The sequence below is a fragment of the Macaca nemestrina genome, chromosome 20 (assembly GCF_043159975.1).
Source record: "Macaca nemestrina isolate mMacNem1 chromosome 20, mMacNem.hap1, whole genome shotgun sequence".
In the NCBI taxonomy this organism is placed as follows: Eukaryota; Metazoa; Chordata; class Mammalia; order Primates; family Cercopithecidae; genus Macaca; species Macaca nemestrina.
The window spans coordinates 62295971-62310076 of NC_092144.1; the positions used below are offsets into that span (position 1 = coordinate 62295971).

Genomic DNA, 14106 nt, shown 5'->3' on the forward strand with positions numbered 1-14106 from the left:
CTCTCAGTTGTTTTGTATAAGACTTGGTCAGAGGGAGATCTTTTCTAATTAGCCTGTTGTAAAGGGTGTGGGAACACTCACTCCTTTTCCAGGGATGTGCCTTTCCTAGTTTTGTGCATGTACTGTTATTGTGTATACCACTTCTCTTAAGTGTCTTATTTTCCCTAAGAGACTTGTCCCTTCTTTTTCTCAGAAGGTTTCAATTCCTGTTCTATCTCTCTGCTCATAATCCCTCTCAAACTCACCCATAATCCTCTGGCTCCTACAGATTTCCCAGCACTCCAGTGCGTCACCTTACCCTTTTCTGTTTTCAGCACTGCCAACATGATGTACAGAGTGTGCTGATATTTCTTCCAATGTCTGAGTTAGATGAGGCAGATTCTAGTTTTTTAATCAGACTCTAAACATGCCAGAATTATGGGGTCTGAATTTTACTCTTTTCTTGCTTTCCTAGGGAGCAGCTACGCCTTGGGAAGCAATGCAAAAGACAAACCAATTAAAAAACAACTTGGAGTATCCTTTCATTTACATCTGTCTGAACTGGAGCTATTTCCAGATGAAAGGGTAATAAATGGATGTAATCAAGTTGAAAACTTTATCAACCACAGTTCCTCTGTTTCCTCTCTTCAAGAAATTTCTTCCAGTGTCAAAACCCCCATTTTTAATAGGAATGATTTTGATGATTCTTCATTTCTCCCACAAGAACAGAAAGAACACATTGGGGAAAAACCTTATGAATGTAATGAGCATAGCAAAGTCTTTAGAGTGTCTTCCAGCCTTACCAAACATCAAGTAATCCATACTGCAGAGAAACCTTACAAATGTAATGAATGTGGCAAGGTCTTTAGTCGCAATTCACACCTTGCAGAACATTGGAGAATTCATACTGGAGAGAAGCCTTACAAATGTAATGACTGTGGCAAGGTTTTTAGTTACAATTCAAACTTTGCACGACATCAAAGAATTCATACCAGAGAGAAGCCGTTTGAATGTAATGAATGTGGTAAAGTCTTCAGCAATAATTCTTACCTTGCACGACATCAAAGAATTCATGCTGAAGAGAAACCTTACAAATGTAATGAATGTGGTAAGGGCTTCAGTCACAAATCATCTCTAGCAAATCATTGGAGAATATATACTGGAGAGAAGCCTTACAAATGTGATGAATGTGGCAAGGCCTTCTATAGAATTGCGCTCCTTGTACGACATCAGAAAATTCATACTGGAGAGAAACCTTACAAATGTAATGAATGTGGTAAGGTCTTTATTCAAAATTCACACCTAGCACAACATTGGAGAATTCATACAGGAGAGAAACCTTACAAATGTAATGAATGTGGAAAAGTATTTAATCAACTTTCAAATCTTGCACGACATCGAAGAATTCATACTGGAGAGAAGCCTTACAAATGTAATGAATGTGGTAAAGCATTTAGTGAGTATTCAGGCCTTTCAGCCCATCTTGTAATCCACACTGGAGAGAAACCTTACAAATGTAATGAATGTGGCAAGGCATTCAGACACAAGTTATCCCTAACCAATCATCAGAGAATCCACACTGGAGAAAGACCTTACAAATGTAATGAATGTGGCAAGGTCTTCAATCGAATTGCACACCTTGCACGACATCGGAAAATTCATACTGGAGAGAAACCTTACAAATGTAGTGAGTGTGGCAAGGCCTTTAGTCGCATTTCATACCTAGCACAACATTGGACTATTCATATGGGATAGAAACTACAAATGTAACAAATATGTCAAAGAATTTAGTGTGGGCCGGGCGCGGTGGCTCAAGCCTGTAATCCCAGCACTTTGGGAGGCCGAGACGAGTGGATTACAAGGTCAGGAGATTGAGATCATCCTGGCTAACACGGTGAAACCCCATCTCTACTAATTAATACAAAAAAAAAACTAGCCGGGCGAGGTGGCGGGTGCCTGTAGTCCCAGCTACTTGGGAGGCTGAGGCAGGAGAATGGTGTAAACCCAGGGTGCGGAGCTTGCAGTGAGCTGAGATCTGGCCACTGCACTCCAGCCTGGGCGACAGAGCGGGACTCCGTCTCAAAAAAAAAAAAAAAAAAAAAAAAATTTAGTGTGCACTCAAGCGTTACTACTCATATTTTATTCCATACCACAAAGACATTTTGCAAATGCAAAGAATATGACAAGGTATTCAAACACAAGTTTCTCTAATAATTCATTAGATAATTTATACTGCAGAGACTTCCCCATTGTAATGAATGTGTGGAAAAGTCTTCAACAAAATTTCACACCTTGCAAAAGGAGATCTAAAAAAACACAATCAGAAATGACAAAGGGGACATTACCACCAACCCCACAAAAATACAAAAAACCCTCAAAGATTACTATAAACACCTGTATGCACACAAACTAGAAAACCTAGAAGAAATTAATAAATTCCTGGAAAAATGTAACCCCCAAAGATTGAACCAAGAAGAAATTGCAACCCTGAACAGACAATGAGTTCCAAAATTGAATCAGTAATTAAAAACCTGTCAAACAAAAAAGCTCTGGACCAGACAGATTTATAGCTGAATCCTACGGGACGTATAAAGAAAAGCTGTTACCAGTCTTACTGAAACTGTTCAAAAATGTGGATGCAGAGGGTCTCCTCCCTATCTGATTCTATGAGGCCAGCATCATTCTAATACCAAAACCTGACAGACACAATGAAAAAAGAAAACTTCAGGCTGGTATTCCTGATTAATATAGGTGAAAAAATCCTCAACAAAATACTAGTAAACCAGATCCATCAGCACATCAAAAAGCTAATCCAACATAATCAAGCATGCTTTAGTGTTGGGCTGCAAGGTTGGTTCAGTATACACAAATCAATAAATGTGATTTATCACATACACAGAACTAAAAACAACCACATGACCATGATCATCTCTTTAGATGCAGAAAGGGTTTTAATAAAATTCAACATCCCTTCATGTTAAAAACCCTCCACAAATTACACATTGAGGGAACATACTTCAATAAGAACCATCTATGATGGACCCACAGCCAAAACAGTACTGAATGAGTGAAAGCTGGAAGCATTGTCCTTGAGAACTGGAACACGACAGGGATGACTACTCTCACCACTCTGATTCTACATAGTACTGGAAGTCCTAAGCTTAGTGGTCAGGCAAGATAAAGAAATAAAAGGCATATAAAAATACGAAGAGAGGAAGTCAGTTTCTCTTGCAGGAGACATAATTCTATATTTAGAAAACCTGTAGTCTCTGCCCAAAGGCTCCTAAGATCTGATAAACAACTTCAAAAAAGTTTCAGGATACAAAAGCTATGTACAAAAATTAGTTGCATTTCTATACACCAGTAATGTCCAACTATGAGCCAAATCAATAATGGATTCCCATTCACAGTAGCTGTAGCTTTTTGTAAAAAGTATAAATACCTAGGAATACAGCCAACCAGGTACGTGAAAGATTTCTGCAATGAGAATTACAAAGCAGTGCTCAAAGAAATCAGAAACAATACAAACTGAAAAATAGCCCATGCTCATGGATAGGAAGAATCAATATTGTGAAAATACTGCCCAAAGCAATTTCCAGTGTCAATACTATTTCTGTCAAACTACCAATGGCATTTTTCACAGAATTAGAAGAAAACATTCTAAAATTTATTTGGAACCACAAAAGCCCAACCTAAAGAGTAAAAGCAATCCTAAGCAAAAAGAGCAAAGTTTGAGGTATCACACTACCCAACTTCAAACCATACTACAAGGCTACAGTAACTAAAACAGCATGGTACTGGTACAAAAAGAAACATAGATCAATGGAACAGGTAAGAGAACCCAGAAATAGAGGCATATATCATGTGATCCTCAACAAAGCTGACAAGCAATGAAATAAGAACTTCATTCAATAAGTGGTGCTGGCATAACTGGCTAGCCATATGCAGAACATTGAAACTGGACCCCTGTCCTTCACGATATACAAAAATCAACTCAAGATGGAGTAAAGACTTAAATATAAAACCTAAAACTATTAAATCCCTAGAAGAAAACCCAGGAAATGCCATTCTGGATTTAAGCACTGGAAAAGACTTAATGATGAAGACCCCAAAGCAATTGTAACAAAAACAAAAATTGACAAGTGGGACCTAATTAAACTAAATAACTTCTGCACAGTGAAAGAAGCTATTAACAGAGTAAACAGACTACAGAATGGGAGAAAATGTTTACAAATTGCATCTGACAAATATCTAATCCAGAATCTCTCATAAAGAACTCAAATCAACAATGAAAAAACAACCCCATTAAAAGCTGGGCAAAGCACATGAATAGATGTTTCTCAAAAGAAGACATACATGTGGCAATAAGCATATAAAAAATGATTAATATTGCTAATCATTAAGGAAATGCACTCAAAGCCACAATGAGATACCATCTCAGACCTGTCTGAATGGGTATTATCAGAATGGGCATTATTAAAAAATCAAAACATAGATGCTAATGAGGCTGCAGAGAAAAGGAAATGCTTATACACTGCTGGTGGGAATGTAAATTAATCCAGCCATTGTGGAAAGCAGTGCAGCGATTTCTCAAAGACCTAAAAGCACATAGCATTCAACCCAGCATCCTGTTACTGGGTGTATACCTAAAGGAATATAATCATTCTGCCATAAAGACAAACACGTGTATGTTCATGCAGCACTATTCACAATAGCAAAGACGTGGAATCAACGTAAATGCCCATCAACAGTAGACCAGATAAAGAAAATGTGGTACATATACACTATGGAATACTATGCAGCCATAAAAAGGAACAAGATTGTGTCCTTTACAGCAGTATGGATGGAGCTGAGGCTCTTATCCTAAGTGAATTAATGCAGGAACAGAAAACAAAATACCCCATGTTCTCACTTATAAGTGGGAGCTAAACATTGATTACACATGGACTCAAGGGAACAGTAGACACTGGGGCTTACGGGTGGAGGTTGGGAAGAGCATGAAGATTGAATAATTACCTGTTGAGTATTATAATTATACTGATTACCTGGTGACAAAATTAACTGTACACCAAACTCCTGCAACATGCAGTTGACCGATGTACACATACTCCTTGAACCTAAAATAAAACATGAAAAAAAATAAATTTCACGCCTTGTAAAACATCAAGGAATTTATATTGCACAGAAACCTTACAAATGTATGTAGCAAAACATTTAGTGTGCCTTCAAGTCTTAATATTCATCAGATAATCTGTAATGCAGAGAAACCTACCTTACAGTTGTAATGGATGTGGGGCTGGGCACAGTGGCTCACACCTGTAATCCCAGCACATTGGGAGACCAAGGTAGATGGATCACCTGAGGTCAGGAGCTCAAGACCAGCCTGGCCAGCATGGCGAAAACCCGTCTCTACTAAAAATACAAAAATTAGCTGGGCGTGGTGGCCTGCACCTGTAATCCCAGCTACTCAGGAGCTGAGGCAGGAGAATCGCTTGAACCTGGGAGGCAGAGGCTGTAGTGAGTAGAGATCAAGCCACTGTGTGCCAGTCTGGGCGACAAAGTGAGACTGTCTCAAAAAAAAAAAAAAAACTGTGGCAAGGTCTTTACTCAGATTTCAAACCTTGCAAATCATCACAGACTCCATGCTGGAGAGCAGCCTTACAAATGCAACATGCGTGGTAAGGTCTTTAATCACAATTCACACCTTCCACAGCATCAGATGATTCATTCACGAGAGTCCTTACAGAGTATGGCAAACTCTTTATTATGAGTTCTGATATTAATCAGTATCAGAGTGTTGTACTAGAGGGAAATCATATAAATGTATGTGACACAGGCTTTATCCAGCCCTACCAAGTCACTGGACGTCAACACATACATCTTTGAGGAAACCATAGGCCGGACACGGTGGCTCACGCCTGTAATCCCAGCACTTTGGGAGGCCAAGGTGGGCGGATCACTTGAGGTCAGGATCACTTGAGGTCAAGACCAACCTGGCCAACATGGTGAAACCCCATCTCTACTAAAAACACAAAAATTAGCTGGGCATGGTGGAATGAGCCTGTAATCCTAGCTACTGGGGTGGCTGAGGCAGGAGAATAACTTGAACCCGGGAGGTGGAAGTTGCAGTGAGCCAAGATTGGGGCCATTGCATTCCAGCCTGGGAAACAGAGTGGGACTCTGTCTCAAAAAAGAAAAGCAAACCATAAAGCTAGATTGTGGATTGTGGATGCAAAGGGTATTCATCAAGGACCATTACTATCGAACATGAGAGCTTTGAGCATTTATGGAAGAAATAACTCAGTCTCTAGTACTTCTGTATTAATATATGACATAGCATGTTGCAGAAAAATTACAAGCTGAAAGATACCAAGCCTCATGATGCAAGGACATGTGGAAATTGCGATTTTTATTCAGGTTATTAAAATATTTAATCCCTTGGGTGTTTTGGAAAGGCTACTTTACTCTTTATGACTTTCAGCCTAAACTTAGAACTCTCATTATGTGCTTTTCCTACAGGCCTTTCACTGTGGTCTCTGGGAAAGAATCACTAGGATGACAGGGCTGACTTTGTTAGCTGAGGAGCATTTCTATCCAGTTTCCTGGAAGAAGGACATTGCCTTTTCAGGTTAAATATTGTTTGATTTAGACAGCATGGAGGTGAGCAGAGAATAACAAAACTGTGTATCAGTCATCATACTTAGTGTGTGCAGCAAACCCTGTTCCTCACAGGCACAGTGCTATAAACCTGTACAGCAGGTTACACTACTGAATACTGTAGGCAATTGTAATAAAATGGCATTTCTGTGTCTATACACAGAAAAGTTACCGTAAGAATACCGTATCAGGCCAAGCATGGTGGCTCATGCCTATAATCCCATCATTTTTGGAGGCTGAGGTAGGCACATCACCTGAGGTCGGGAGTTCAAGACCAGCGTGATCAAGATGGAGAAACCCCGTCTCTGCTAAAAGTACAAAATTAGCCAGGCGTGGTGGTGCATACCTGTAATCCCAGCTACTTGGGAGCCTGAGGCAGGAGAATTGCTTGAACCCAGGAGATGAGGTTGCGGTGAGCCAAGATCACCACACATTAAATGCCATATAAAAGATAGAAACAAAGTGCACCTGTTTAGGGCACTTACCATGAGTGGAGCTTCCAGAACTGGAAGTTACTCTGGGTGAGACAGTGAGGAGTGGTGAGTGAATGTAGAGGCCTAGGACATACTCCACACTACTGTAGGCTTTAAAAACACTACACAGCTGGGCGCGGTGGCTCACGCCTGTAATCCCAACACTGGGAGGCCGAGGCGGACAGATCACAAGGTCAGGAGTTTGAGACAAGCCTGACAAACATGGTGAAATCTCGTCAATACTAAGATTACAAAAAAATTAGCCTGGCGTGGTGGCACACGCCTGTTCTCTCAGATCCTCAGGAGGCTGAGGTGGGAGAATCGCTTGAATCCGGAAGGTGGAGGTTGCAGTGAGCCGAGATCACGACATTGCACTCCAGCCTGGGCAACAGAGCAAGACTCTGTCTCAAAAAAAAAAAAAAAAAACTGTACACTTAGGCTACATTAAATTTATTTTTAAAAAATAAAGTGTGCTGTGATGTTACCATGGCTACAGCATCACTAGGAATTAGGAATTTTTCAGCTCTATTGTAATCTTATGGTACCACCGTTGTATATGTGGTCAGTAGTTGACCAAGACATCATTCTGTGGTGCATGACTACTTATTTTTACTGATGTCTTTTGCCATTTTAAAGTGATGGAGATCTTTATACCATAATATGGTAGGATAAGTAATGGGTTTCTGAAACATGTTAAGAGACAAACTACTGTAAGACTGAGGTTAAATTATTACTGATTACATATCATATAATGGATTAATAATGCAGGCACATTTAATTTAGGAATAATGTAATTACTGAAATTGACTGGGCTGGGGGCAGTGGCTCACACCTGTAATCCCAGTACTTTGGGAGGCCGAGGCGGGCAGATCACGAGGTCAGGAATTCAAAACCAGTCTGACTAACATAGCAAAACCCTATCTCTACTAAAAATACAAAAAAAATTAGCCAGGCATGTTGGCAGGTGTCTGTAATCCCAGCTACTCAGGAGGCTGAGGCAGGAGAATCGCTTGAACCCAGCAGACAGAGGTTGCAGTGAGTCGAGATCATGCCACTGCACTCCAGCCTCAGCGACAGAGTGAGACTCCATCTTAAAAAAAAAAAAAAAAAAAAAAAAAATTGAAGACAAAACAAACACTAAAAGTGGCATCTAGATTTTTTGAGACGGGGTCTTGCTCCGTGGCCCAAACTGGAGTACAGTGGCATAAACACAATTCACTGTTGCTTCAACCTCCCAGACTCCCAAGTAGCAGGGACCACAGCCTTGCACCACCATACCTGGCTAATATTTATTTAGTAGAGACAGAGTGTTACTATGTTGCCAGGCTGGTTTAGAACTCCTGGGCTCAAGGGAGCCTCTGACCTTGGTCTCCCAAAATGCTGAGATTGCAGGCATGAGCCACCACACCCATCCACCAGTTGTTTTTTCTTTTCTTTTTAACAGAGAACTATCACAAGATACATCTGAACTTGCAAACTGCCAATTTCCAGATTTTTTTTCATCTGAAACTCATCATAGTGCTAACTTTTCTATAAACAGATATTGACTAAGACCAAGAGGGATAACAGTTTCACTATACTCAGCAGACCACAGTTATTTTCTGTGGATAGTACTGAATCCATAAAGCATATAATATGCCCACCTTTCAGAAAAAAAATAAGTTATTTATATTGTAGCCATTGCCTCTCAGACATTCAGTTTTTTGATATAATTGTCACATAGTTATATTCATTCATCATGACATGAAAAGAGGCCTTATACTGACACCTCTATTATCCTGAAAATCGTGTTTGTAATTTTTGTAGGCTGGATAAACTTCACAACTACAATTGCAGTGTGACTTAAGTATCAGATAATAGTATACAATAAAACATCAACCATCACCACAAGTGTGGATTACATTAAATTACTGTCATAGGCATCAGGGATTTGTATAGACGGGAGGACCAAATGCTCCAGAAATTATTTCAACATTCAACAACTCATTGGGATGTAGCTCTAGACCAGTTTTAATTTCTTTTCTTTTCTTTTTTTTTTTTTTTTTTGAGATGGAGTCTCACTCTGTCGCCTATGCTGGAGTGCAGTGGTTGATCTCAACTCACTGCAACCTCCACCTCCTGGGTTCAAGTGATTCTCCTGCCTCAGCCTTCTGAGTGGCTGGGACTATAGGCACGCACCACCATGCCCAGCTAATTTTTATATTTTTAATAGAGACGGGGTTTCACCATGTTTGCCAGGATAGTCTCTATCTCTTGACTTCGTGATCCACCTGCTGCGGCCTCCCAAAGTGCTAGGATTACAGGCGTGAGCCACCACACCCAGCTGGACCAGTTTTTATGAAGAATTTTCTGACATAAGCACTTCTCCAGATTCCTGAAGGCCTCCTTCCCTTCACAGATGCGTCTCTCAGAATAAAATAGAAAATACTCACCAGACTCCTTTCTGCTCCCAGGACGGTGGGCTCAGTGTGAACATTATAACAGCCAGTATATCTTAGAGAGGGAGACAGCCAGGCCCTGAGATAAAGGTTTGTGATTCTGCAAGCTCACTTCCCCGAAGAACCACAGTTATTAGTTTACTTTTACCACAATGGCAGTGCATGCTAGGAAAGTCAAAAATATTTTTTTCTAATAATTTGTCTCAGTTCTCAATTACCAGAAACAATTACAGTGTCTAGTGAGCAACTCCAAAGACATTGGTGCAGTATTTGGAAGAGGCTTTTTTATTTCCATGGACCCTGGAAGCAGACAGGGGCTCACGTGGAGAGTGCAGGACATGCTGAGGTCTGAGCCATGAGGGACTCTCAGCAAAGTGTACATCTCACGGGACCTTCTGCTTCCTTGAGTTCTGCTCAAAATCTTTTTCCTGACTCTGAGAACCATATGCTTCTAGACCCCTTCTAGATTATGGGAAGGCAAATGGGCTACCATGAAGAGACCAAGAAGGATCTATTAATGCACTAAGAGTAAAAGGAAGAATGTGATGTCAATAATTGATGGTTTGAAACATTAAATGGCACTTTCTGATATACATGAATGATTAAATAAATAATTGGGAGAGAAGAGACCAAACTCCTATGCAGAAGAATTCCAAATAACTCTTGTAGACACTCCGCCTCCAAGGAGGTGGAATACGCATAACTCCCGACTCCACAAATGCAGGCTGCACAGGGCTGCTTCCTTTTAAACACTACAGTATGGCAGGGAGAGAATGAGAGGAATTTTATAGCTGAGAAACCTGACAGATACAGCCTCAGACAGATGATCAAGGTCGACATCCACAGGGGATTAAGTAATGTTAATAGTACGCACCTTTGATAGGATGTGATAAAAATGGCATTTCTCATTGGTCTTTCTCCCCAATGTCCCTAACCTTTGTCTAATCATGGGAAACATCAGACAAATCCCAATAGAGTGGCTGCCCGCAATAACACATCGACAGTCCTGCTGCCTAACCAGTACTCCTCAAAGCTGACCAGATTATAAAAAACAAGAAGAGTATGAGAATCTGTTAGAGCCAAGGGGAGCCTAAAGACACATAATGGCTAAAAGTAATGTGGTGGCCTGGACAGGATCCAGGCAGAGAAAAGTGCAGGGGGCTGAAGGCCCATGGGATGTGACCAACTCAGAATTCCACCGGAGGCTGTATGATCAAACAGCAAAGTGTTTATCATTAATGCAGGATGTGGGCAAACTCAAACTTCCCTGCCACCAAAAGGTTTGCTGAGGGACATCACTTCCTGGCACCGGGCTCCTTGAAGTTATCTAATGAGAAATCTAGCGCCTATTATTCAAAGGATGCAGTCTTGCAAGCCTGCTGTGAACCAAAGGGCTGACTGACAATTACCCAACAGTCATCCCCCCTTTCTCACTATCTCTTTTACCTAATAAATATGGGGGGCTGTGTAAAGCTCAGAGCCCTTGTCCCCTAGAGGCAAATATACTCTCCTGTCTTTTATTCCTACATTCGCCCCCTTTGTTCAGTCCCCCTAGGTACATGCAGGTTACAAGTGGCACCTGAACAGGGACAGAATTGGGTGCTTTATAAGTGGCCTCACGAAGTGGCGCCCTGCATGGCGACAGTGGCATCCAAACTTGAGACTTCCGGGATGTGAATGAAGAAGGTCTGCTGGAGCAGAGGAACTGAAATTGACAAGGCGAACGGAGACCCCAGGACGAGTCTGCCAGCTGTGGATATAAGGTCAGTGTCCTAAAGAGGTACTGGGAACAGTGCTTTAAAGAAGTACTGGGAACGGGAAGTTTTCTGAATCAGGAAACAAGGGGAATAATTTGTCTGTTGAAGAAAAACGTTATTTGCAGTTGCTTAAAGTTCTGTCGAGGCAGTCTGGAGCTCAGGTTAATTCACAGGCACTAAATAACCTCCTGCAGAAGCCACAAAAGGTTATTACGCATAACCCATGGTTTCCACAGGGAGGCACTCTTGATGTGGAAAACTGGGATAGAGCAGGCGAAGGATTAAAACAGGCTCATCAAAAAGGTTTCAAAGTTGATTCTTCAGTTTTTTCCACTTGGAGTTCAGTTTGTACTGTACTCCTGCCATTATCTTCTTCTTACTCTGTGGGACAGCAGGCTGAATCTAAAAATCTGAAAGAATATGTTGTTCTACCCACACCTCCAACTGAAAATAGAAAAACAGGAGGAGGGTAAAAATTGGCCTATATTGCCTCCTCCAATTGCAGAAACATTTGTACCACCTCCTTTGGTGGCAGAAATAAGAGACGCCAATACAAAGAATTTTATGCTCTGCTGTCATAGCTAGAGAGCCCTTAAGACCTTGTGCTTTTCCTATTTCCATAAGGCCTGATCCAAATAATCCACAGCAGTTTATTCATGAACACACCCCGCTAGAATTTAAGTTGTTGAAGGAATTAAAAACGAGTGTGGTCAATAACTGAGTACAAAGCCTGTGGTTCCTGGAGGAAGGAACGCTAGATGTAGAACTCTGGGAGCAAGTGGGGAGAAATCTTAAACAACATCAGGTGCAAAGGCATCAGGTCCCAGTAAAATCTTTAATGTTATGGGCTTTAATTAGATCAGCCTTGGCTCAGTTACACAGAGAAGAGCCTAAAAAGAGGAGGGAGGAGAAAACGTAACTTGCCTTATCAACTCCTCTTCCCTCAGCCCCAGTATCATCAGGCCAAAATAACAAAGGGGAAGTGGAAGTCTTACCTAAGCCTCCTCTTCCAACAGATAGGACAAAGGACAGAGGATTGCTACAGCTATCAGTCCCTGTGTTAAGTAGGCAGCATTAGAAGGAGAGCTCTTAACCTGCTCAGTAATGCAAAATCGGCAAGACAATCAGGTGTATGTTTATAAAAAGATAACAAAAAATGCATTAGAAGCCGAAACTGCTCAGCCAAGCAGGCAGTAGGTGGAGGAGAAGGCTCAGCAACAGAAAAGCTCCTGGCGACCAAGCCAACAAGGTCCGCCCAGGCTGGCAGCATCCCCCTGGCAAAGGAGGGAGGGACCGGTGCAGACACAGGCAAAGCCTAAGCAAGTACAACATGGTTGCCTCCCAGGACCTGCACCGCTGCCCTCTGGCTCTGCGGGCAGCCCATAGCAAAATTTCATATGTTATGTCCCAGGCTATATGATTCTCTGCTAAGATTTAAGTAAAATGTAAGAATTTGAAAAACCTCTTTTCTAATAATGACCACTGTTATTATCTCTCTTCTACCCCTGACATAGCTTTCCAAATTCAATTTCAGTAAAGTAGTAACGTCTGAAGGGAGAGCGATCACAGAGGGCCCGTGAATTAGTTACAGAGTAATTAAAAGCTAGGCATGTAAAACCACACATTACCCTTTAAAGGAGAACTTTAAACCTAATTAAATGGTATTTGTTAAATTGAAAGCTAAAAATGCTGTGCCCTTCTCAGAAAGTGAAGAAAAGTTGTATGTAAGTGCAGTGAAAACTTATGCATGAATGAATGTCTTAACCCATTGATTACAGATAGTCTTTGATTTGTACTTGCTAAGAGTCCTAAATTGAGTTCCCCAGCTAGGGAGTCACTGTTTTCAAGACCTTTGCCTGATTAAAATCCATAAACTTGGTCACGTCCCATGGGCCTTCAGCTCCCTGCAGAAAAGAACATGAGTTAAAGTTAAGGAAATCAGAATAAATTATGAATAAGTTGCAGGGCGCTGTGGCTCAAGCCTGTAATCCCAGCACTTTGGGAGGCCGAGACGGGCGGATCACGAGGTCAGGAGACCAAGACCATCCTGGCTAACACGGTGAAACCCCATCTCTACTAAAAATACAAAAAATTAGGCAGGCGTAGTGGTGGGTGCCTGTGGTCCCAGCTGCTCAGGAGGCTGAGGCAGGAGAATGGCGTGAACCCGGGAGGCGGAGCGAGATTCCGTCTCAAAAAAAAAAAAAAAAAAAAAAAAAAAAGCAGGCCGGGCACGGTGGCTCAAGCCTGTAATCCCAGCACTTTGGGAGGCCGAGACGGGCGGATCACGAGGTCAGGAGATCGAGACCATCCTGGCTAACACGGTGAAACCCCGTCTCTACTAAAAAATACAAAAAACTAGCCGGGCGAGGTGGCGGACGCCTGTAGTCCCAGCTACTCGGGAGGCTGAGGCAGGAGAATGGTCTAAACCCGGGAGGCGGAGCTTGCAGTGAGCTGAGATCCGGCCACTGCACCCCAGCCTGGGCGACAGAGCAAGACTCTGTCTCAAAAAAAAAAAAAAAAAAAGCAGTTGGTGGCCTAACATCCTCGGGGACAGGACCCATCGCCCATGCCGACGGAGATGCCGCCGAGCGACGCCGATGGAGATGTCCCGGTCGTTCCACCTTGGGCCAGGTAAACACGGATTCCCAGGGTTGGCCTTAACCCTCCAAAGCACTTGGCGTTGTCCCTCGGAAACTCTCTAGAGATGAGCACTCTAGAGATGACTCAGTGGACTGGGAAAGGCAGACCCACTTCAATTGGGGTGGGCACAATCTAATCAGCTGCCAGCAGTCAGAATAAAAG

The 14106-nt window shown here is 42.0% G+C and overlaps 1 protein-coding gene across 14 annotated transcripts in view; it reads left to right on the forward strand.

Moving 5' to 3' along the window:
• Positions 1-14106, forward strand: part of LOC105497072 (zinc finger protein 480) — an 88314-nt gene that overhangs the window by 22739 nt on the left and 51469 nt on the right. The window contains exon 5 of one of the 14 annotated variants that reach the window (XM_071086121.1): positions 455-5128. The exons of the other annotated variants lie outside the window; for them this stretch is intronic. Coding sequence (XP_070942222.1) covers positions 455-1734 — 1280 coding nt within the window. The 3' untranslated portion in view covers positions 1735-5128. Of the gene's footprint in view, positions 1-454; positions 5129-14106 lie in introns of those variants that run through there. 14 annotated transcript variants of the gene reach the window in all.